This window comes from Oreochromis niloticus, linkage group LG7, assembly GCF_001858045.2.
Source record: "Oreochromis niloticus isolate F11D_XX linkage group LG7, O_niloticus_UMD_NMBU, whole genome shotgun sequence".
Taxonomy (NCBI): domain Eukaryota; kingdom Metazoa; phylum Chordata; class Actinopteri; order Cichliformes; family Cichlidae; genus Oreochromis; species Oreochromis niloticus.
Genome location: NC_031972.2, coordinates 36207588 through 36233217, shown reverse-complemented (window position 1 = coordinate 36233217; position 25630 = coordinate 36207588). Strand labels below are relative to the sequence as shown.

The 25630-nt window shown below is 42.9% G+C and overlaps 2 protein-coding genes across 4 annotated transcripts; both read left to right on the top strand.

The window, feature by feature from the left end:
* Nucleotides 1–13011: 13011 nt before the first annotated feature.
* Nucleotides 13012–14817, top strand: LOC102081204 (uncharacterized). The gene is made up of 5 exons (XM_019361408.1): nt 13012–13163; nt 13331–13720; nt 13994–14095; nt 14647–14677; nt 14779–14817. Exons 1-5 carry the CDS (start codon nt 13076–13078, stop codon nt 14795–14797), a joined length of 630 nt encoding a protein of 209 aa, XP_019216953.1. The 5' UTR covers nt 13012–13075; the 3' UTR covers nt 14798–14817.
* A 6483-nt stretch (nt 14818–21300) lies between these two features.
* On the top strand, nt 21301–24662 carry LOC109202863 (uncharacterized). Of its 3 annotated transcripts, XM_019361403.2 has the most exons (8): nt 21301–21425; nt 21544–21637; nt 21744–22082; nt 22195–22312; nt 22396–22487; nt 22614–22728; nt 23214–23390; nt 23474–24662. In XM_019361403.2, the coding sequence occupies exons 3-8, from the start codon at nt 22059–22061 to the stop codon at nt 23665–23667; spliced, it is 720 nt and encodes a 239-aa protein (XP_019216948.1). In that variant the 5' UTR covers nt 21301–21425; nt 21544–21637; nt 21744–22058; the 3' UTR covers nt 23668–24662. The 3 variants fall into 3 exon arrangements, 1 of the variants encoding a protein (XP_019216948.1); XR_002062836.2 differs by lacking the exon at nt 22614–22728 and having other exon boundaries at nt 21744–22087; nt 23474–24661; XR_002062837.2 differs by lacking the exons at nt 23214–23390; nt 23474–24662 and having other exon boundaries at nt 21744–22087; nt 22595–22728.
* The last annotated feature ends 968 nt before the right edge of the window (nt 24663–25630 follow it).

Genomic DNA, 25630 nt, shown 5'->3' with positions numbered 1-25630 from the left:
TAGGATTACAGTATATGTGAAATATATGATTACAATAGGACCCAATGGGACCAAAGAATTACCAGGGTAAAGGCATATATGCCAGTCTCCTTTTCTTTTTTTTCTTTTTTTTTTTTTTTAACCTGTCCCGTTTGGTTCTTTTGCCATCAGAATTATTGTCTAAAGGCGAAGAAAGATGCCCAACGGATTTACTTTACCAAACTGACCATCCCAGCCTTGCCGTAATGGTCCATCTGATTCACCTTTTATTGTTTATTTTATTTTCACTTGCTGAATACGGGACAGACTTGACTGGTGGAAAGAAAGGGGAGAAAGAAAGAGGGAAAGAAAAAAAAAAAACCTGAGAAGAGGGACGGGGGAAAAGGGCAAAAAACAAAAACCAACAGAATAAGCAGACAAAAAAATACATATCGATCACCTGGATCACCTGTTGAGAAAGAAAAAAGAAAGCAAGCAGAAGAAGACGAGAGTAATAAACAAGATCACAATGATCTATGGGAATATGACAGTAAATACTAAATATTAAATATTATGGTGCAGCACGTGAGATCGACAGCGCACAGTGTGCTTTGAGGTAGGAGCCAAAAAGGGTGTAGTTTGTGTGTGATCACCTGTGTGTACACCTGTGAGCATGAACGCGCTTGTTTTTAAAAGGTTCCTTCATGTAATGATCTGCTAGAGGGTGTGGGGGGCCACTGCCCCGACCTCCAGGGCATGAAGCAGGTATGGAGGAGATCAAAACTCCAGACATCCAGAGGCCCCCAGAACACAAGAGACCAAGGAAGACCAACAGAGGGGCAGCCACGCCACTATCCCAGAAAGAGCTGAGGAGAGTCCCAGATGAGGGGTCACTCAGCAGCCGCGGAGCAGAAGCCGGGGGGTTGCAGTGACGTGCCCATGAGCTCCGCCGGCAGCCAGCTGTGCCTGAGTGACCGAGCCCCGGGCCGAGAGGCCGAGGGCACCCCACCCCCGAAGTGGCCCGAGCAAGCCCCAGGCTCCAGGCCCCGATAAGCAGCCGCCAAGGAGTGAGCCGGTGGGTACCCGGGCGCCCACCCCCGGACACAAAGAACCACCAATGCACCGATGTCTGAGGGCGTCTGCCACCGGCAGGGGAAGTGGTGGGGGAGATGGGCCTCCAAACCTTGGAGGGCCTGAGATGTCCCCAGAGAGGTGGCGTCTGATACCCAACCTGACATATAGACACAGACATACAGGCACACACAGATACAAACATCCATTCCCACCCTCATGCTCTCAACACTCACCCAACGTGGAGACAGACATAGAGAGACACTGTACACACAATCACTCTCCCCAAGCGTACTCTAAGAACCGGGTCTGGGTACCCTTGCCCCTGGAGGGGGAAACTGCGCCCAGACCCAGGTGGTGTTACCCTTTTCCCTGCGGTGGGGAGAGGCAGACCACCCCGACTCCGCAGCAGCAGGGAGGCCCCACATACCAGACCCCAGTCGGACGGCCAACTCCTCCTCCTAGCCCCCCCGCTCCAGCAGGCCGCAGAGAACGGGGGTGTAGGAAGACTCCAAACCTCCCTCCACCCGCTCATATGTAGTGTTGATGCATGTGTGTTCTAAGGTGCATTTAAAACCCAGGAGGGCATGGAGCCACCTGCCAGAGCAGCAGGTAAGCGCACAGCCCCTCCTGCTAGCCGTCAATGTCTACGTGTATTTAAAATTGAGAGGTGGGCAACGACGCCAGGGGTGAGGTGTACACCCTGATGGTGATTGGAATCCGTGTAGCGTGCCCACCCCCAAGATCCTATATGTATGTGTAATGAGAGTGTGAGTAATGTGAATGTCTAAGTTGTGGGATAAAATTGAGGCAGAGGCAGCCAGAAGGGGACAGAGGGGGGGGATGCCTCCTCTGCACCCTGGTGACACACCCCTACCCCAAGGCCCTGCATGTGTGGGTGATTGTGGTGGAGCGGGAAGAGGGAGGCAGCTGGAGATGGGGAGGGAAGGAAGGGAGGGGCAAGTGACCCCTCCCTGGGGTCAGCTCCCCCGCTGACCCCAGTAGGCACCCCCATACTCTGCAACGCGCCAGGGAAAGGGGGGCCCAGGCCCATCCAGACCGGGGCCCAGCGCAGCAGCGCCGCCCGGCCCCACAGAGCCCGGGACAGTCCACCTGACCCCACCACAGAGAAAACTGCACCCACCCCATCATCCACTCATCTTCCAGACTACACAAGACAATAGACGCCCAGGCTGAGATCTTCCTCCACCTCTCCTGTATCTCCCCCTCCTGCAGAGAGAGTTCCTGAAGAGAGGAAGGCTCCTGCAGGATGTGACAACCTCCCCACCAGTTGAAGAGCCCCCCAGGTGGTTCGATGCACAGGCGGCACCCTGCGCCAGGACTGGGCCCCCATACACCCACCCGCCCACAACCCCGGCAACACACCAACCAGGACCCAAGCCCCTGAGGCTTGGCCAGGGCCCCAGCCCAGAGACGGAGTGCCCCAGAACCTCACGCCCATCCCGGACCCACCCAGGGGCAGCCAGGCTACCAGGTCAGTAACCCACGTCCGTCAGTACAGACCCTCCCCTAGCCCTGCTGCACGCAGCCACGAGGAAACCGTCACCTAAGAGCCAACAGAGCCCCTAATTGGCCATGACCGCTACCCCGGGTTGAGCCCCCAAGGAAGATGCTACCGGGGAACCCCCCGATGCCCTAAGGCTGTCCCTACCCCCACACCCATCACAACAGTGAAGGTGGGACCAAACTATGACCCCCCAACCCCACTAGGTGATGGAGCTGATCAAAGGAGCCCAGAGCAATTGATCTGATGTGGTGGCAGAGGCTGTATCAAGACTAATGTAATCTAATAGATAATTTCTATATTGGTTAGAATTAAGATTATTTTTATTTTTCCAGTTCATGAGGACTGTTTTCTTGGCTATGCATAGGGCAGTGAAAACCATATGGGCTATATTCTTTTCTGTAGTGACATTATCTAAGCTGCCCAACAAACATACTAAAGGGGAAGTTGGAATGTTACATTTCAGACACTTTGATAAGTCTTCACATATCTCGCGCCAAAACTTCTGAACTGGTGGACAGAACCAAAGACCGTGGATATAATTGTCCGGTGAATTGGTTTGGCAGTGTGAGCAGTTGTTGGTAGACGTAAAGCCCATCTTGAACATCCGATGACCTGTATAGTGCACTCTATGTAGTATTTTGTATTGAATTAATTGAAGACTGGGATTTCTAATTAGATTAAAGGTTTGTAAGCAAATCTGAGACCAGAAGTTTTGGTCAAAGTTAACTGATAAATCCGCTTCCCATTTTGCAATAGGAAGTGATATTGATTCATCTGTTTTAGAAAGCATTCTGTATATTTTGGACAGTAATTTGGGGGTTTTAAGACTAAGAAATTGAACCACACTTGGTGGTGTTTGTAGTTCAACTTGACCCGGTTTAAATCTCTTTTTTACTATGGATTTAATTTGTTGATATTCTAAAAATCTTTTCTTGTTGATCCCATATTGTGTAACTAGTCTGTCAAATGAAATAAATTCTGTTCCTTCTAGTATATGTTCTAAATATTTGATTCCTTTACTACTCCAATCTGAAAAGTTTATCATATTATTGTTTTGTAATATGTCAGGGTTGTTCCAGATAGGTGTACGTTTGCATGGGATTAATGAGTCTCCTTTTCTATACACCACACCATAGAGGAGCTCATTGAATTTTAAAATAATCCTAAAAAACACATCCTGGCCAAGTTTCATGCGACTTGTCTTTAAAATGATATATTGAGAATCAAAAACTGAGCCAAAGGACCATTTTGGGTGAGAGCGTGCTAGAAGGGCTCGAATGTCTGACTCAAAGTTGCTCAAAAAGCCCGGGCTCATATTTATGTTGTTGTAATGTCATCAAATAGTGATGCAGATACCATTTTGTCACATGTACCAAGACAGAGCACTGACCACAAAAGAAGCTAACATTAAACTATAGATTTATAATATTTTAAAGTGGACTGACAGATACGATGATGACTATCTGCTTTGGTATTTTGTTTGTTACTAAACTAATATGCAAATGAAATGCTGCCAATTACAGCTCTGACAAATATGTGGAGAGTCTGGTTCTGCACACGCAGTAAGCTATTCTGGGAGAATTTTAAATATTTTCTCTGAAGTCTTGAATATATGATGTGTGTATTGATGCGTAAACAGCCACATTTACCCGTAATGAACTTCTTTGGCTCGAGCTCCTCAGCTTCACATGAGCATATAGAAGTGTGCAGTTATATTATGAAGAACATAACAGAAAATAGCAGCAATAAGAATGATGAGAAAAAAGTATGAAATATTTAGAGAATTTAAGACAAGTTGTATTTACTCTTTGTGTAAAACTTGTGCAATGACCAAGGAGCTTGGAAAGAAAAGCGTCTGGACTTCTTGAGTTGCTTGAAGACGTTTCACCTCTCATCCGAGAAGCTTCTTCAGTTCTGAGGGTCAAATGGTGGAGAGTCCCAGATTTAAACCCAGTGGGAGTTTCCCCCCAAAGAGGCACAAAGGACCCCCTGATGATCCTCTAATCACATGAGCCGAGGTGTGAAAGCGTGTGTGGGTCCCAATCAGCCAGGGTTTCAGGTGAGGTCTTTGTGAAACCCTGAAACCCTGGCTGATTGTTCCCAAATGCATTTGGGAACTAATCTTTCTAGCAGTGAAAACAGTGTCCATCCGCTCCCTGCTCTCCTCTCCTCAGCCTCTCTTTGCTGCCTCATGCTGTGGGTGGCTCACTCTTCCTCATCGCTGTCGTTTTGGTCACCCACTGCTGCACTTGGCCCTGGAGTGTCCTCAGGGAGAGAGGATGTTAGGACAGGCCTGTCCTCTCACCTCAAACCAGGGCCAAGTAGCAGCAGTGGGCTTCCCACTGACCCCCTCTCCTGAGCCTGGATACTTGCAATCCTAAAGGCAGAGGAAATCAAAAATGACAGCAGGCAAATAAAAACACCACAACAACTCTTAGTAATTGCACATTTATTAACTTGTGTTCTTGAGAATTATCTTCTTGATAACACACATACGTACTTTGTATTCTTTAAAGTTATCTCATGTCTTCTGGCCTGCAAGGGGGTGACTTTCCCCTGCAGGTCCATCCTCTCCAGAATTGTCCTGATCACACACAACAAATAAGAGGAGAAAGGAAACCATGGCAACTATGTTAATCCCTAAGCCCAAAGGTTTTCACAGCAGAACACCAGAGGAACACCGTCTGGACATCACAGGTTCTGTACAGCAGCGGTCCGTGAGTCGTTTGGTACCGGGCCACGAGAGTTAAGGCTCCGCTTTGAAATTTATGGTTTTCAGGGTTTTTATCGTTTACTCGGGTTCCCTGAGTCTTTTCCTGTGTTGTCGTTGTGTGTCTTATTTTGAAAGAAATATTTACACGTTCCCACAGTGACCAGAGAGCATTAAGCGGCAGAGAGGAGGATGTTACTCTCAAACTTTATTTGTCACATACACAATTATACAGAGTACAACATGTAGTGAAATTCTTGGTTTTAACATGGGGGATTATCACGAAATTAATATATTGTTAGTGCTTATTTAGTGCTTATTGTTACTTTTTTAAATATAGTTTGCTTCCAGTCTAAGAAAGGGCCAACTTTGGTCAGAGGCTGACAGGAAACTGCACGCGCTGTCCAGAGAACAGGAAGCGTGCAGACAGAAAGTGAAACTAAGCAGAGTTGTTTTGATCGAAACTACGTGTGTCTGTGTGACGTATGGCAGAACTAATTATTTTAGCTTGCAATGTTTTCAGAACTGTGGGGTGCTCGTGTCTCCGTTTCCTGAAATGTACATTAAAGATGATTTTTTTGAGCTTTGACCACACTGAGTCCGGTCTTTGTCTGTCGGCAAAAGAATTCAGAAAAGAACCCAATATGGTAAATGGCCTGTATTTGTATAGCGCTTTTACTAGCCCCGCCTAAGGACCCCAAAGCGCTTTACATACCCAGTCATCCACCCATTCACACACACATTCACACACTGGTGGAGGCAGCTACAGTTGTAGCCACAGCTGCCCTGGGGCAGACTGACAGAGGCGAGGCTGCCATATCGCGCCATCGGCCCTTCTGGCCAACACCAGTAGGCGGTAGGTGAAGTGTCTTGCTTAACAACACGACCGCTATAACAATTTAACTTTTGTACAACCAGATTTTCACACACTAACATATGAATGTGTTTTCCTCTCCCACTCTCACTACTGAGTCATCCGCCATTGTTATGAGAAAAATTATTCTTCTTGTTCTAAATTTAAGCAAAACTACTCTCCTGTGTAACCTGCAATTAATCGTGGGATATGTTGGGCCACGAAGAATCCACCAGACCATCCTTCACATCTGGGGAAATAAAGGACACATCTGTCCCCACATTGGGAGGACTCTTTGAATTAGGACAGTCTTCGTCGTGTCGCTGTGACATAATTGCCACAAACGTGGCCTTCGAAGCATGAAACCCTGAATTTGGACATAGCATGAGGCCAGCGTCTCCCTCAGTCCTTTGTTGGGTCCTCCCTCATGGTTTTGTACCTCCCCCTGTGAGTGTAACACACACACACACACACACACACACACACACACACACACACACACACACTTTTTTAAGGAAAAAAAAGCATGACTAAACTGACAGGACATAACAAATGGATGAGCTTACAGATGACTATCTTGCTTTGGTATTTTGTCAAACTAATATGCAAATGAATGAAAGCTGCCAACTCTTCACACCTGCTGCCAAACACACGTCTGACAAATATCTGGAGGGTCTGGTTCATACAGTCAGCTGTGCTGGGATCCTTTTAAAAAATGAAACTGCTCTAGGAGTCGGTGCTTTGGCCTGAACAGCCTGACCAGGAGTCAGAGATGGTTTTTAAAAACTGTCTTCTCTAATTTTCTTCTGTGTGTGATGTGTGGTAATGTCAGAGAGTCCACACTAAACAGTCATTAGAAGGAAGCACACAGAACATGCACGTACACATTATTTTATCATTTAATATTCTTTACAGGGTTTATCTTGCATTGAACATGTTTGTCATCACATTGACCTTTCTACTCCCTGGTCTAGTTCATTTTATACATAGAGTGTCCAGGTGATACATGTTGAGGGAAGATGAGAACATAGCAGGTTAATTGCATGCATGCTTACAATACACATTAATTTAGTAGCAGGCCTGAGCGAAGGCCCAAGTGTCTTCTACTTCATTTCTGAGACCAGCGGCAGTTTACTCTACTTAGTGATTGGTGACGAGGGTCAATAATTAGGCCTAAGGGACCCTGAAGCTTGAAGTTTATTACCTTAAAAGGCAAGTGTTATAGAATAGAGAAGTCTGTTTATAGCCATTAAAATGTACAAGATGTACCCTTGTCTGTCAACAATGTATTTTTAATTTCTGCTGACTAACGTGGGGGCGTGATCCTCATTGCTATAAAACCTGCATCCATTGTATTTTCATCAGAGGAAGACATATGCTGATGTTTCTTCTCCTTGGTTAATAAACTCATCGTCTGATTGCATTTTTCTGGGGCCTCCGTCATTTGTTGTCTGGTCTACAGCTGATTGATCTCGCTTCACCGCCATCCAACAGGCAATACAACACTGTACCATAAAAACAATGAATGAAAGACTGCATCTCTAACACATGAGAACATCTCCAAACCTGCAACACAGAAATAAGGGTCTGATCTGTGTGTCACCTGCCAGGACACCTCTCCTGACGAAGGAAAAAAGAGTGCACGCTGTTAAAAAAACTGCAGCGAGTACGCTCACACACCGCTAGCGATCAGGCTAACTTAGCATGCTAACATTTCAGCTGCGTTCTCGGCTAAAACTCATTAAAAACTAGAGCTGGGCGATATAAGATTTTTTCATATCACGATATGTTTTTTTCATTTCAGGCGATAACGATATATATCACGATATAAGCCAAATAACTATATTTGTAAGATTTAAATGTGCCGTTGCTCACAAGTAAAATGTGAAATAATTAGCAGCTTGTTTTGATTTAAATATTTATTTCCCATAATAAGTTCAACAGGGCAGATGTACTTAAGGAACATGAGACTTCAGTTTCAGATAAATAAAGGCAAATATTGCAAACTACACAAAAGGCAGCCGCTAAAGCGTTTAAGTTTCAAAATAGAACAAACAAAACAGACTAAATTGTCAATTCCACTTAGAAACAAATATTAATTCTAAAAATAAATCTTAGGTCGTTTTACAGAAGAACAGACAAAATTGACTAACTTTTGTCAATATCAAATAAACTGAGAACTAAAAGGAAATTCTCAATCTCTCCTTGTTGTATAGCTGAGCTTTTCAAAGAGTTTTAACAGTTACTTTAGTCCGACAAAAGCCGAATGACGAATTAGCGCTTTCAGTCAGAGATTGAGCATGCACCGGTTTATTGTATTTCCAGACTTGCTTTCAGCACAATTTACAGTGCGCGCTACTCTGTTTTTTGTCAGACTTGAAATAGCCAAAATACCTTCACACTACGAACTTCTGTGGCCCTTCCGTTCGACAAGCTCTCCGGCATTGGAACCATCATCGGTTTTTCTTCGGTAACCTTCGCTCACGCTCTCGGTTCATTTTTCTCTAGTCGGCAAACTCATTTCCTCCATTACCCGGGCTGCACGGCTGCAAAAACAAATACACATGTGCGCCTTGGCGCTAGTGCTGTACGTAACAAGTCACGTGACGTGACGCTGCGGCTGTGATTGGTTCGGCTCTGCGCTACTTAATTTGGATTGGCTGTTCTTTTTTTCTTTTAAGAGGACAAGAGAGATGAGGTCTATGCAATAGTTAAATTTTTCTATCGAGAAAAAGTTATTTCGCAATACATATCGTTATCGTTTTATCGCCCAGCTCTATTAAAAACGTATATTAACAAACTCCGCCCTCCACAAAACTTATCCTGAACGAGTCTCTTAACGACAAACAAAAACGCGGCGGTTCGGCTGTATTCACGTTGCAGCTTGTGGTCTGAACAAACTTTAATTAGCAGAGAGCAACGGTGCAGTGACTTACCTCCGGCCATGCTGAAAGGAGCTGTGACCGGGGCACACATGCACGCGCCTACGTCACCACGCAGCGCACGAACGCACACAGACTCAGATCACACAGGTGGGAGAGTGAGATGCAAAATGAAGTATATAATTAAATAAAGGGTGTTTTGGGTGAAATTCACAAGTATTTAACACATATGTTACACTAAACAACCAAATCCAACGTGGTGCCATTTTTGTTATTGGTTGACATTTCTCCACCAATAGGTGGAATAGGTTTTCTGTCTTTACTGTTTTCTCGCTGTCCTTAGAAAATGCTTTTTTAAAGCATTTCTTAACGTGACGATAGTATTTAGCATCACTAATACATATTTTTTTAATCATAACTCTGGATTTAGCGCCCTGTCATTAAAATTGAAAAACTGGTGTATACTTTGAAGTCCAAACTTTCAACACGGGCTGAAATAGAAGCTGTGTCCAAATTCATGGGCTGCATCCTCCTGAGGCCGCATTTGTAGACCGATTACGTCACAGCGATGCGCTGACGGCTGTGAGGCTTTGAAGGCTGTCCAAATTTGTAGACTCCTCCGAATGCAGCCGACAAATGCGTCCTCCTTTTCCCCGTGTCCTTCTTGGCCCACCATATCCCAGAATTCATAGCGCGGCCCAGTCAAACTCCAGTTTCGAGCAATGGTGGCCGCTACTAAGTTTTAAAATTACTCTTATTAATCTTTCTGGGTCACAAAATAAACTTTTAACATACACTGAAAAAAGAACCAACTTAATTGAATTATTTCAATTGGTAACACCTAATTTAATTAAGTTCTTTGAAATGAAGTGAATACATTAGAGTGCACAACTGATTTATCTAATGTATTAACTTCATTTCAAAGAACTTAATTAAATTAGGTGTTACCAATTGAAATAATTCAATTAAGTTGGTTCACCTATTTTCTTTTTACAGTGTATTTTCATGCGAGAAAGTAGCTGTGTAAACTTCAAATATCTGCTCGGTTTATCAAGATATCACATATTTGCAAAAGTGGAGACGTCTGTTACCCACAAGCTCAAAAGCTAGCCGAGAGCTCGAAGGTCACTGAAGCTGCCGAGAACGGCACAACTCCCGGCACACCATGTTCAGATCACCGCGGGCTTTCGCTACTCAGGTTAAACGCAATATATAAGTCATTTAGACAACCTAAAAATGTCATTGTTTGGCTTTTTTTTGTGTTTTATCAACACGTTCTCACTCCCAACTCGTCAAATGTGTGACGCATGGTCAGGCTCCCTCTGCTTCACTTATGGACGCGCAGTGTTGCCAACTCCTCAGTAAGGAAAATCGCTATTGGTTGTCCTAAAAGTCGCTAGAAGTCGCTAAATGACGTCATCACCTAATTTGCATAATTGGTCATGCTAATGTAATTGTAACCTATGTTGTTGGAGAGAGAAATAACAACGTGGAAGAGACATAAAGTGAGTAAAAAACGTCCTAAATGCATTTAGAGTTTATTTAGAACTACAAATTAAATTTCTTTTAGCAATTATTGTTTTTTTTAATGTCACAATTCCAACCCTGCTCCTTTACCCGGGCTTGGACCGGCAAAAGTGACCCGAAATAGGCACTCTGGTGGAGTTACTTTGTGTTTGTGTGTGTGTGTGTGTGTGTTTATAAGTAGTTTTAAACCTTGTGATCCACAAAACAGCATAAGAGTAAAAGAGTAAAAGAAGAACTGACTGCGTTACAGCACCCGCTGCTTGTTGAGAGTAAAAGCGATACGCGCTTTCACGTCTTTTTTTAGCGACTTTTTAAAGAAAAAAAGTCGCTAGGGGGTCTGAAAACTCGCTAAATATAGCGACAAAGTCGCTAAGTTGGCAACACCCTCGCGTCGGGAATTGACGTGAATGGTCCTCCTATTGAATACTATAGAGCTCCTCAAACGTCGTTTATTGACGACAACAGATTGCCGCGGAAGTGCCTGTTGTCGGTATATTTAGACATTTTCCAAATCACATTGTAACGACCTATACTGAATACAATAAATTATATAATGCAGGCAACTACCTGAGAGAAAATTACTGCAGATAAAACTAATTACAGGCTGTTACTTTTGTATCGGTTATTGCACTGATGCAGTGAGTGATGTATGCCGGGTAATGGCACAGCTGCGATTGGGTGAATTTATTGCACCGGTTTTATAAACTGTTCTACAATCCTTTTCATATTTGGAAATCCTTATATATTTTTAACCTGTCGATCATTCTGCTACAGCTGTAACATATCTTCTCCAACTCCTCTGAATACATGCAGTCATTTTACCGACTGCTTTGGATAATCACGCTCTTATGTATTAAATTAAATTAAATTAAACAAATAAAAAAGAACAGCTTTTTTTATTAGGCAAAACATTTTCGGTGCTGTTAAAGAATTCACGGCGACTCACTTGTTTATTTTTGAGAAAGATTTTTTTTTTTATCATATTAGATGAGCGGCAGTGACGTCACCGTACTCGATCGTACCACAGGTAAGTAAGAATCTGAATCTGTAGTTTTTAAAAAATATATTTTTCTTATTTATAACTCAAAAAAAAGAAACAGTCAGCTCACAGAGTTGCTTGTAGCAGTTCTATGGGTTAAGAATTTCGTGGAACAGCGAATGACTGAACATTTAATTGCATATATGTTGCCACACCACATGTGCTGTAAGCTAGCTAAATTAGTATCTGTTAGCCAATCAAGTCAAGCTTATCATATATCATCATCCAGGGTGCAGTGACAGAGAAGTGTGTGCTGAGGTTTGCTGTTGTTGCCACTTTGTAAAGTTTGAGAGTTCTAATAAGGGTCAGTGTTGCCAGACGTTATCTATCAATCTAGCTCTGTCTTTCTGGCTCTCTCTCTCTCTCGTTCTCGATAAAAAACGTAATAACAGCATTACATAATCATTAAATAGCAGACCGGTCATCTATGCTGCAAATGCAAATGAAATAGAAATGGACAGTAAACAGGGTTTATCTAAATCATTACAAAAGGATTTAATGTATATATTTTTTTATAAGGTGCTTCTGAATTCTGAATACTTTTTTTTTCTAAACAGGTTCTTCATCAATCAGCCAGTTATTGCTTCCTAAAATCTGCTTTTTGAAAAACTCCTAAAGGCACTTTTAAGAGCCACGTCAGTCTGTTTGTATCTGTTCTTACTGCTGTCCTTATTGGTCTGTCTCTATGTTTCTGCCTCTCTCTGTTGGTCTCTGTCTTGTGTGATTATTCTGTTTGTGTGTGTGCGTGTTTTTTTGTTTGTTTGTTTGTTTTTTGTTCTGCTTTCTGCCATGAGTGACTCCGAAATTCCAAATCCTTTAAGGGTCCTAGATAATCTGACTGATCAGCAGGAACAAACTGATGAGCTCCATCACCTCGATGACATGCTTGGTGAGCTGAAGTAACAGGAAGCTCCAGTACCTGTGAAGCCACCTGAACCAACAGTAAAATGGAAAGAAAGAGACAAAGATGGAAACCAACTCTATGCGAGGCCAAGATCAATCCAGAGTCATTTACATAAGGGTCAGCACTCTTTCATACAAGATAATTTGAAGATATAGATTGTATGGACACAAATCCATAAATTTAACGTATTAATTAATTGAAATATCTCTAAAGAGAAACAGGAAAGTCATTTGTTTGTTTTGACACAAAAGCACATTAAATAAACCACAGAATTATCTCATAAAACTGAATGCTCCCCCTAGCAAGTATGGCAGTCATTACATTATCTTAGTGCAGTAACAAAATGTGGCTGACAGTTACCTCCTCACAAGGATTTTGATAAAAGATATTGGTACTTGGCAGCACAGTGGCACAGCAAACAATGTCCTGATTTCAATTCCACTATCAGACCAGGGTCTTTGCGTGTTCTTCCCTTGTTTCTCTGCTCGCAGGTTACCTGGTTTACTCCTACAGGCCAGAGATGTGGAGTTTGGCTAATTGGTGATTCCAAATTGTTTCTGTGTTATAAATGTGGATTTGATTTGTGTTTTTGATATACTGTCGATGTTTTATACAGCTGACCACAGTCAGAAGACCAATTCTACCACTAATAACAGTCACTGTGAGGTGGCATTTGCTCCAGAGACTGTTGGTATGTACTCCACTGTCTTCACTAGACCAAAGCAGTATCTTCATGTGTTTGCAGCAATTGCTAGCATGTTTATAGCCATCAAGCTTTACTCTCATAGCTACTCTGTCCATTACACTTTTATAATTTAATCAATTTTAATAGAAAATATTGTTTTTGTTTTTTAACAGAGCACTTTCTACAAGAACTCCAGAGCTCACTGAATGATTCTTCAGACGATCACCATGAAGCACCACCACCAAAAGCTCCTCTTCTAGCTTCCTTGAACTGGAGCACAAGAAAAACTCTTTTTTCAGAGAGTTGGAGGGCCAAAAGACCCCATCTGGTGAATACCATGGCAGCTCAAGAAAGTGTGTCGGAACATATATGCCAACAATGTGGGAGCAATCCAGCTGTGCTTCGTTGTCGTGACTGTCTACCTCGCCCCCTTTTTTGTGATAAATGTGATGTCATCACGCACACCAGATATGTCCTTCACAATAGACGTGCCATGACTGCCGGATTCTTCCAGCCATTGCCTCCAACAACTTACATTGTAAATAAGACCCTTTGCCATGATGGTAAGTTCTGTGACTAAACTTATTATGTTTACTGTTTACACATTTCCCTTACGCTCTCTCTCTCTCTCTCTCGCTCTCTCTCTCATTTTTAAAAAATGTTGATGCTTCCTCAGCTCCCAACTACACTGTTAGCTGTCAGCTGTTAAGTTTTTTTATTGTTTCAAGTAAGGCTCAGTTGGTCCTACCATATCTTAGTCAAATTTCAATGTTTTACTTCCTAGTTAATACAACTTATTTAAACCATATGTTACGCATACATGTTGACTTCTTTAGCACGACTTGTCTCTGTGGAGAGCCCAGTCAGAATCTGCGGCTGTCCACCAGAGTGTTTGAGGGTCAGACCAGGAAAGGTTGTTGCTGTGGTCACAATGAATGGTAAGAAGAACTTCATTTTGTCCTGACTGAAAACCATCTGTAAACATCCATCCATCCATTCGCTTCCGCTTCTCCTTTTCAGGGTCGCGGGGGGCGCTGGAGCCTATCCCAGCTGTCATAGGGCGAGAGGCGGGGTACACCCTGGACAGGTCGCCAGTCTGTTGCAGGGCCAACACACAGGGACAGACAACCATTCACACTCACATTCACACCTAGTGACAATTTGGATTATCCAATTAACCTATCCCCACAAGCTGCATGTCTTTGGACGGTGGGAGGAAGCCGGAGTACCCGGAGGGAACCCACGCAAACACGGGGAGAACATGCAAACTCCACACAGAAAGACCCTGATGGTGGAATTGAACTCAGGACCTTCTTGCTGTGCGGCAACAGTGCTAACCACCGTGCCACCGTGCTGCCCCATCTGTAAACAATTCACCTAAAACTAAACCCGCACAAGCGTTGTTGCAGTATAGTCTGAGACAAAGCGAAGACCTAATCCAAAGATAATAAACATTTAGTCTGGAGTCATGAGTTTTTCACTTTCCTAGGACGTTACTATCTCAGCATGCCAGAGCTGAGGTGTGAGACATGTGAAGCTTCTTGGACTGCTGGAGTAGATGACCTGAATTGAAGTGATTACTGGCCCGCTACCCTTCACTTTTCTACTTTGTACGCAACAGATGTCTTCTTTACATTTGAAGAAATGAAGATGGCATCACTCGGACTCTCCTGCAAAGCATTTTTAAAAATGCTTGATCAACGAACTCTCCATTTTGGCCGTGTGAGCATTTGAGTTTATGCATCCTTACAGTATGGTTCTTCTGTGTTATTCAGGATTTAAAAGTCACTTCTGGCGTAGTTGTTTTCTGTTTATGTCTTTCATTTTAAACCAGACGGGAAAGATCTCTGCAGATGTGTCAGTTTGGCCGGCGGTCATAGGTTCTATCCAATAATATGATGCGAGACTGGAGTAAAATACATCCACTTTATTAAAGAAGGAGCCTGACAACACCACAAACACTAACCTCAACTAAACAAAATGGCTTCCTTTTATACTCTACCTTTTCAGGTGAGCATTCGGGAATAGCCCAAGTGTGGGGGTTAAACTAATCAAAATGAAAACATAACCCTCCACACACACAAACATACAATAACATTTAAGCACATCACAAACATATACATATTTCCAACACTTACTATAAACAAACCAATTATATAAGCTACTCCCATTACTATATAAATTAAAACCCACTTTAACCATACTCCCTAACCTGGCACACTGGTTTGCTCCACGAGCTCTTAAACAGGTGATTGAGCCACTTCCAATCTTTTGCTCCACATCCTGCACGAAGCGACCAGGACAGGTGAGTACCTTTATAAGTTCTCATTTCACACACCTTTAGGTTATTGACAAATGATTAACTGCAAGCAGCTCTAACTTTGGCTCTTCTCTGACACAGGTAGGATGGCCAGTCCCACTGTCTCTTCACCGTTACAAGCTGTCAACTTAATTGTATGTCAAAACCTAATAAAAGAATTCATAAGAACTAATGAGTTTTTCTTTATTATACTAATTTAAATTCCCAATCCATCGATTAAATACTAACAATGCAAACAAGGTAATGGAGCCTCTGGTCTCCATTACATTTCCTCCCCCCTTCTCCTTAAACTACTGTACTTCAATCTTCATACATACGTGAAAGACAGTCTGCAACACAGTTAGATTTCCCTGGACGATACTGCACTGTGAAATCATAAGGTTGCAATGACAGATACCATCTTGCAACACGCATGTTGGTCTCCTTCATCTTGTGCAGCCACTGAAGGGCACGGTGGTCTGTCTCCAGGGTGAAATGTCTGCCTAGAAGATAGTACCTCAGTGACTCCACTGCCCACTTCATAGCAAGACACTCCTTTTCCACAGTGGAGTATCTAGACTCTCTGTCCTGAAGCTTTCTGCTGAGGAAAACCACTGGGCGCCTCACTCCCTCCACCTCCTGCAGCAGCACGGCTCCTATGCCTACTCCAGAAGCATCTGTCTGCAGTGTGAAAGGCTGAGTGAAATCCGGGCTGTGTAGAACAGAATCACTTGTGATGGCTGACTTAAGGTCAATGAAAGCTCTGTCACAGTCTTTTGTCCACTTGACCTTATTCGGTGCCGACGCTTTTGTCAAATCCGTGAGAGGTGCTGCCCTCTCTGCAAAGTGGGGGATGAATTTACTGTACCAGCCCACTAAGCCTATAAATGCCCGCACCTTCTTCTTTGTTGTAGGGACTGGATATGCATGGATTGCCTCCATTTTCCCCACCTGAGGCTTCACCTGTCCACGTCCAACCACATATCCAAGGTACTCCACCTGCATCTGTGCAATCTTACACTTGTGAGGATTGATAGTAAGACCAGCAGACTTGATTAGCTTTAGAACACGTCGCAGGTGAGCCACATGCTGCTCCCAGGTCTCACTAAATATCACAACATCATCTAGGTATGCTGCGGCAAAGTCTGACACATCCCTCAAGACCTGGTCCATCAGCCGCTGAAACGTTGCTGGTGCCCCTTGGAGACCAAACGGCATCACCCTGAACTGAAACAGCCCAAACGGGGTTTTGAAGGCTGTCAGTTCCTGTGCCTCTGGAGCTAGGGCCACCTGCCAGTAGCCCTTGCTTAGGTCAAGAGTGGTAATGAACTTACTTCTCCCCACCCTTTCCAAGAGCTCATCAATACGAGGCATTGGATAGGGGTCAAACTTTGAGACAGAGTTGAGATATCTCAAGTCAATGCAAAACCTCAATGTCCCATCCTTTTTCGGGACCAGAACAATTGGGCTGCACCATTCACTCGCTGATGTTTCAATTATCCCAAGTGACAACATTAGGTCGATTTCTTTCTTCAGCTGTGGCACCAGGCGTTCAGGAATCCTATAGAATTTTCTACGGGGTGGAGCATTATCCCTCAGGTGGACTTTATGTTGTACCAGTTTTGTAAAACCAGGTTTTTCTTGGAACAAACTTGGATCAAGGAGAGGCCTTAGATCTCCTTGCTGGGAGGGCTTAAGATGAGTCAGTGACACTAAACTTGGCCCTGATTTGCCCGTGGGAAAAAACTGTTCTCCCTCCTCTTCATCCTTGACTGCCCGAACAAGACAGTGCTGTTTTACCTGCTGCATGGACTGCATACAGATGGCTGCTGCTGCTGCTGCGTGGTGGGCTGCTGCTGCTGCTGCTGCTGCTGCTGCGTGGTGGGCTGCTGCTGCTGCTGCTGCGTGGTGGGCTGCTGCTGCTGCTGCTGCTGCTGCTGCTGCTGCTGCTGCTGCTGCGTGGTGGGCTGCTGCTGCTGCTGCGTGGTGGGCTGCTGCTGCTGCTGCGTGGTGGGCTGCTGCTGCTGCTGCTGCTGCGTGGTGGGCTGCTGCTGCTGCATGAATTCCTTTAACAGGTTAATATGGAAGACCTGATGTTTCTTCCTCCTGTCAGGCATGTACAGCTCATAGTTAACATTGCTGAGACGTTTTGTAATTTTGTAGGGGCCTTGCCACCTGGCTAGCAGTTTACTGTCTGTCGTAGGAAGCAACAGCAACACCTGCTGTCCTGGTTGAAACGTCCTTTCCCTGGCCTTCTTATCATACCAGGTTTTCTGCTTGTTTTGAGCCATTTTCGTGTTTTGCTGTGCCAGCATTGACATTTGTTCTAGTCTCTCTCTCATTTTCAGCACATAAGCTATTACATTATCTCCATCAGGCTCTGGATTCTCCCATTGTTCTTTCAGCAGGTCGAGTGGACCTCTCACCTGACGGCCATAAAGCAGTTCAAATGGTGAAAATCCTGTAGAGGCCTGTGGCACCTCGCGATAGGCAAACAACAAATAAGGCAGCCACTGATCCCAATCTGAGCCAGTCTCTGTTACAAATTTGCGCAGCATGTTCTTTAGTGTCTGGTTAAAACGCTCCACCAGTCCATCTGACTGGGGGTGGTAAGGGGTGGTTTTAATACCTTTTATGCCAAGTAATCTATATACCTGCTGTAGAAATTTAGACTGGAAATTTGTGCCACAGTCTGTCAGAACCTCTTTAGCTATACCAACTCTAGAAAACAACTGTAGGAGACAATTGGCAACCTGTCTCGCTTTCACTGATCTTAGGGGAAAAGCTTCAGGATAACGAGTGGCATAATCACAAATGACCAAGATGTAACGATTACCTGATGAACTTCTCTCAAGGGGCCCCACTACATCCATTCCTATTCTCTCAAAGGGTGTTTCTATGACAGGCAATGGCTGAAGATGGGCACGGGCCACTCCTTTATTTAGGGTGAGCTGACATATCTGACACGACTTACAAAACTGCTGTAGTTCAGTGTACATGCCAGGCCACACAAAACGGCTTGCAATCCTATGTAGAGATTTGTGAAAACCAAGATGGCCTGCCCAAGCTACAGAATGACCAAGTTCCATGACTTTGTGTCTTAGTGCCTGTGGTAATGCTATGGCTTCAGTCTTGCCTTTACACTCATAAAGGACACCATTTCTCAGCACATAGGTTGCATCTGCCAACACATCTACTTTCCCTTGCACCTGTCCATCAACCTCAGACACCTTATCAAACCAGGATTTTAATGATGGATCTGCCTGCTGAAGTGAAGAGATATCTGGTGGGATATCAAGTTCCAGAGGAAGGTTGGGGCTTTGATCTACACCCTCTAACCTGGATGAACCCCTAAATTTGTCTCTTCGTCTTTGCGCTCGAGATTTAGATGGTTTCGCTGGGCTTACTTCTAATTCTTCATCATAGAAAGGTAGCTCTTTCAACGAGTCATTTGCACTCTGAGCTCTTGTGATGATCAAACTGGGGATTGCACTTTCTGGCTGGGCCTGCAGGATAATGTCTTGCTTCTGTAAGTTGTGGTCCTGACCTACATGAACTGTATGCAAATGTCCCGGAACTTCATTAGACACCAAATCTAGCAGTGTAGGTATATCTAAGCCCAATATCACTGCATATGGTAGTCTGGGTGCTAAAGCCACTGGCAGGAGAAATGTTTGGCCACCTACAGTCAAATACACCTCAGCCATGGGATAATCCTTCTCATCACCATGCACACAGCTTATTTTAGTCCTTGTGTCACTCCATAGCTCTCTTGGTACTAGACTAGCCAAAACCACTGACTGAAAGCTCCCTGTATCTAAGAGTGCTTCTTCACGCTGACCATTAACAAGCACAGGTGCTGTTCTTACTGCTTCATGATCCGGACCTGGCAATGTGGGTCTGGGGGCTGAGCACAAAAGGGATGGCCTACTTTGTGTTGTTGCTGGGCAGGTATACTGAGTGTGGCCTATCTGGTTACAGTGATAACATCTAACATCTGATTTTGAACCTGAATGTGACTTTTTAGTGTTACTTTTACCAGAAACAAAATGTCTACTTGCAGGATAACTTCTACTCTGGCCTATACCACCACTCCTTACACCCCCATCAGACTTACTTTGTCCAGTCACGAAGCTGTCCCGGCCAAAGGTGATTCCTCTCGAACCTGTTCTGGCAGAGATGAAGATTTCTGCTAGCTGTGAAGCCTCCTCTGCAGATTTGGGGGCACGTTCCCTGATCCACACCTCCAGATCTGGGTGGACCATCCTCAGAAACTGCTCCAAGATCATCAATTCAGAAATGTCTTTCACTGTAGATTTTTCAGGTTTCGCCCATTTGTAAAACGTGTCTTTTAATCGCACATAAAGTTCTCTTGGAGTTTCACCGGGGTGAATATCCAGGGCTCGAAACCTTCTTCTGTATGTGTCAGCAGTTATTTCATATTTAGCAAGAATGGCATCTTTTACTTTATCATAGACTTCCGAATCACCAATGTCCATTAGCACATAAGCACTACGTGCTTTACCTGTGAGCAGAGGTACAAGTCGAACAGCCCATTCTTCTCGAGGCCAACGGCAGACTTGAGCCATTCTCTCAAAAGTAGTGAGAAAATGCTCAATATCATCATCTGGAGTAAGTGGCAACAACTTGGGATCCCTCTGGTGAAATGGTTCCTGTCTTGGCAGAGACCACATCTGCTGACCAGTCAGACTAGGCCCCTCATCAGGTTCACCTCCCTCCTCGATTTGGTTGTCCTCTTGTTCCTGCTGCTGTTCTGTCATTTCTTTCACTTGAACTTGAATTTGCTGAAACTGGTGTTGCATACTTTTCCATCTTTGTTCTTGTCGGGCTGATTCTTTGTCCATTCTCTGGTCTCTTGTTGCTTGAGACTGCATCAATGATTTCACCAGAGCTGTCAGTTCATCCAGTCTATCGCCAGGTTTAGCTCCTGCTTTAGCCACTGGATCGGCTGTAGCACCTTCACCATCCTCTGCCATTTCATTACAGTCGTTCTTCTTTCCACTTCTCGTCATCATATTTACCTCATTCATTAGAGGCAGCACTCCTGACACCACTTGTCAGTTTGGCCGGCGGTCATAGGTTCTATCCAATAATATGATGCGAGACTGGAGTAAAATACATCCACTTTATTAAAGAAGGAGCCTGACAACACCACAAACACTAACCTCAACTAAACAAAATGGCTTCCTTTTATACTCTACCTTTTCAGGTGAGCATTCGGGAATAGCCCAAGTGTGGGGGTTAAACTAATCAAAATGAAAACATAACCCTCCACACACACAAACATACAATAACATTTAAGCACATCACAAACATATACATATTTCCAACACTTACTATAAACAAACCAATTATATAAGCTACTCCCATTACTATATAAATTAAAACCCACTTTAACCATACTCCCTAACCTGGCACACTGGTTTGCTCCACGAGCTCTTAAACAGGTGATTGAGCCACTTCCAATCTTTTGCTCCACATCCTGCACGAAGCGACCAGGACAGGTGAGTACCTTTATAAGTTCTCATTTCACACACCTTTAGGTTATTGACAAATGATTAACTGCAAGCAGCTCTAACTTTGGCTCTTCTCTGACACAGGTAGGATGGCCAGTCCCACTGTCTCTTCACCGTTACAAGCTGTCAACTTAATTGTATGTCAAAACCTAATAAAAGAATTCATAAGAACTAATGAGTTTTTCTTTATTATACTAATTTAAATTCCCAATCCATCGATTAAATACTAACAATGCAAACAAGGTAATGGAGCCTCTGGTCTCCATTACAAGATGGCTTTCAGAAAAGTTTTTTTGAGTGGGAAGCCGTGAGATATGAACTAGACAAGATTTTAAAGGAGGATCCCTTCACATGTCAAGCATGTGCCCCAGACATGCTTGCAATTTCAGTGGATGGAAACTGCAAGCATTACCGTTTCAAGAATGCAGCTAGGTACAGCAAAAACATGTGTAATACCAACGTTTGTATCAGACAATGTGACTATAAGGTGCACCAATTACCTTTGGACTGTATGACACCATAAAGTATACTGTATTGCTATTTTGTTCAGATCTGAGGAACAGGGCATCTTTGAAGACGCCTTCATAGCAAAGGATGAAGATGTGGGAAGATTTGTGGACTACATACACAGCACATCCAGACATGTAAGATTGAACACTCTATTTACATAGACACAATTATGGTAACCTTTAACACTCTGCTGAAGAGATTGTGAAAAGACACTGTCACCAGCTATTTAATGCATTTTAGGTCTCTGGACGAGGTGTTTGTGGAGGGGAGTGGTCAGCAGCCAGAGAGACCTGACAAAGATCCAGCAGCAAGGTGGATGAGGAGGGACTGGAGCTTGCAGTGTGTAGGCATGGAGTGCTGCTCAGTGCTCTAAATATGTACAGGGGTGAAATTTTTGCTTATCCCTTGTACCTGCAACAAAAGCTGGCCAATAGACATATCACTTTTTTTGTATGGATGTTACCTGCAAGTATTGGCCATATCTTGAAAGAGTAATAAAAAGCTGTCCAGAGCTCCAGCACCTTCTTAGCATGAAGCCATTTCTTTCAGTCTTTCATGCTAAAGCCCACGATTTCAAATGTGAGGTATGAAATTCTGGCTTTAATCACTTTATCTGAACACTTGCACATCAACATTTTGTGTAATTTGTATTTTATCTGTGTGGGTATGTGCATCTGTGTGTGTTTTCCAGGTGAAATGGAGTGGAGCATATCAAGATGGGGCTGGTTTGACTCTAGGGGAGGAGGTGGAGCAGTGTAATGCCTTTTTGTCAAGGATTGCAGTTACCACAAAACACATGTCCAAAGCAGGTGAGAAGGCAAATGCTGCACTAGTTAGATTTAAGTGTCTAATTATGATGAAAGTGGTAACACTACGTTTTCTGTGTGTGCAGGACGGAGGGACATGCTAACTCTTATGGTCATGCACTGGAATCAACAAAAGCTAGACCAGTTGGCCGCCTCTCTGACCCATCGATATCAGAAGGTAATGATATTGGTACTTTATTTTTAGATGATTACTCCTCTGTGTTCTAATTACTTTTGAGTAAACATGTGTTTAGTGTTTTGTTTTTTTGTTTGTTTGTTTTTTAGTCTCAAATTGACAATGTAGGCCACAAAAGCTCTTCTAACCCAGCTTCAGAACCTGGAGTCCTTAAAAGTCCAATTAGCAGTGACTGACAGTCAACTGGATGAATGGGTCAGTGATGTAAAGGATTGGGCAGAAGGTGAGCAAAAACTGATTCAAAAATGTGATGCAATTGCACAATGACTTTATGTAAGTGCAGCTGTCTTATTTCTTCTAAGCAGCAACAACAAGGACAAGCAATGCTGATCCTTTAGTGAGCAGAACTGAAGTGCTCGTAGCGAGCATAAAGAGACGATCCCAGCGTCTTTATAAAGACACCGATGGAAACAAAGCCCGTGCCAAGATTCGTCGCAAGATCAGAGAAGAGAAAGGAATCTTGACTTCTGCTGTGGAAAAATACAACAGAATGGTTCCAGACAAAGAAACTCTGTGCTTGGAAGAAATTCTGTCTGGTGACACAGCTTGGCCGTGGCAGCGAGCACACAGCGGTACATATATGTTGTCTACTTTCAGCATATCTGACACATAATGAAACCCTAAGCTTCAGGTGTTAACCTAAAATCATTTACGACTTCAGACGTTCTTTGTGAATTGATTTATAACTTTGTTATAAATGCATTTCAGACTCTGTCAGCCTTACAACAAAGAGAAGGGCATTCGATATCATCATGGCAATAAGAAGACTCGAGGAGGAAAAGAAGATTCTTGTTAGAGAGATGGACCATCACTGGAAATCTCTTTCAAAATATGATGATACCCTGAAAGAGCTGTCCGGCCTGTTTTCCAGTGAGATATTTAAAAGTATGTATTTAAGTAATGCATACAAAACACTGACTGTTTCTGAAGGCAGTAAAGCAGACTAAATTATATGTTCTGTTTTTAAGGTTCGCATTGTGGCCTAAGTGAGGAGGGTTTGAGAGGTCTACAGAGCATCATCCTCAGAAAACGACATAATGTGAAACAAAACAAGCTGCACGCAAGACAGTGTTACATGCAAGTTTTGTCAGGAGCAGAGAACATTAACCTTGATCATACTTCCGATGATGACTTTTACAGTGACTCTGAATTTTCTGATTAAAGTCGGTAATAAATATCTGTAATATATCAGTTTGTCCTCAAAGTTATATCAACTTCCTACCTAGCAGGTTTAATGCTGGGGAACCAAATTTTTTCATGTCTGCCATAGACCAGTCATTGACAGAGCATTGCCAAGACTTCATCACATCAATGCATATAGTTTTTTACAAAGACAGCTGGCACATTTTTATTTAATGTCATTCATCGAGCCTGTTACACTATCTTTAAACATGCATTTTGGTAATACAGAACAGTAGACTGGTATGTATCAGAGGGAGATAAATGTACTGTTTACATTTTTGTCATGTTAAGTTACTGTAATATATTTTTGGCTCACAGAATTTACAAGACATATTGAAATGTGATTGATGGAACTTTGTAAGCAAATTTCAAGTATTCTTGTCACAGGTGATAGTTTTCATTCTTGAGTATTTTGATGTACATGTTAAGTATATTTTCATGGTATGTATCATTAGTATCAACAGTATCAATAATGTTAGAGTGCATTACTGGTACTTGTGCTTATTTTTAAAATAATCATGCTACAGTACAGTAGGCAGTTCAGCTGATTCTGTCACAACAACCCTGATCCACAAATTAACTTTTGGATATATAACTTTCTTTGTTTAGTTCCAGTTGTACAGCGATGTGCTCAACCATATTTTTTCAAATTTACTGTCTTAATTGATCCAGTGGTTACCAGGCCTACAGTGTGTTGGGGTGGACCAGCATCACTGTCATTTTATCCCCACCGAATTTCATGAAATTGTCTGTATCACTGTAGTTTTTTTTTTTTTGAGATTACCAATGAACACAATCAAATAAAGCTGAAAAATAACTGTCAGTTTGATGTTTTCATGCAGTTTCAATGGATCATTTTGTCACCACAGTTAAAATTTAGTGACATTTATGTTTCCATGACAAAGACATAAAACACATTTCTGTTTAATATAGTTATGACTATAGACTTGATATGTAACAACTGAAAATGACTGCAAATTATGTAAGTAATTTGTGAAAAAGAACGTTGAAATCTATTGTAAAAAAAAAAAAATTCCTATTATGCAACCCTTTCAATACTACAGCCCACACCAGATCAAATTCAGCTATTTGTGACACATACAGCACATCAATTTAAATCAAAAGGACTAGATGGATGGCCACTATGAGGAAAGGCAGTCTGGAAACTTCACCAGGAGGACAAATTGTTGTGCGCATCAACTTCACGGTGTCTTTTGGTCTTTTATCATAAGCTATTTGCCATTTTTTAGTTTCTTTTAAAGTTCTTGGTTATGTTTAGGGATTAAAGACCAAATCCTGATTATAATATTAAAATATTGTGATCCATCATCAGTAGTGGGCCTTGGATTCATTGGGTGTTTTGGCCCTTACCAGTAGACACCCTCATAAATGGAGGCCCTGCCAGGGTTGATCAGGCCCAGGGGTGTGTCACTGGTTGATGTGAAATTGTTATTTCTCTTCTACTTTTTTTTTGTTTAGTTTTCTACAATTTATTTTCTCCTATCACTTCACTGCAAAACGAGAAGTAGTCAAACAATACTGTTTGACTGGTGTCTAAACAGAGCGCGTTGTGTGTGACGTCTTCTTTTGCGCATGCGGCCGCTTTGAGCGTTCACACTAGAGCGCGTTTGCTGTCACATTTTATTTGTAGTGTGAACAAGCAGACAAAAAAAATCAGATTTGATCAAAAAAATCGGAATTGAGCATTAAGACCTGCAGTGTGAACGAAGCCTTTGATAACATATCCTTCAATGGTTATTTAATGACTTTAAAATATACTTACACAATTTGCTTAAAGACTAATGAAGTATTCCGATTGTGAAAGCAAGTTGAGACGACTTGTTGTGAATTGTTGCTATATTAATTAGTATTAATTACCTGAACTGAAAGTATACAACAGACTTCACTCTTACCCTTAGACAGTATAAATTCATATGCCCTCT

Coding starts and splice junctions, on each gene's coding strand:
- LOC102081204 (XM_019361408.1), top strand. CDS start 13,076: ATGTTTTATACAGCTGACCACAGTCAGAAGACCAATTCTACCACTAAT. Junction 13,164..13,330: donor ATTTGCTCCAGAGACTGTTG/GTATGTACTCCA, acceptor GTTTTTTAACAG/AGCACTTTCTACAAGAACTC. Junction 14,096..14,646: donor TGCTGTGGTCACAATGAATG/GTAAGAAGAACT, acceptor TCACTTTCCTAG/GACGTTACTATCTCAGCATG.
- LOC109202863 (XM_019361403.2), top strand. CDS start 22,059: ATGCTAAAGCCCACGATTTCAAAT. Junction 22,488..22,613: donor TGACCCATCGATATCAGAAG/GTAATGATATTG, acceptor TTGACAATGTAG/GCCACAAAAGCTCTTCTAAC. Junction 23,391..23,473: donor TTCCAGTGAGATATTTAAAA/GTATGTATTTAA, acceptor TCTGTTTTTAAG/GTTCGCATTGTGGCCTAAGT.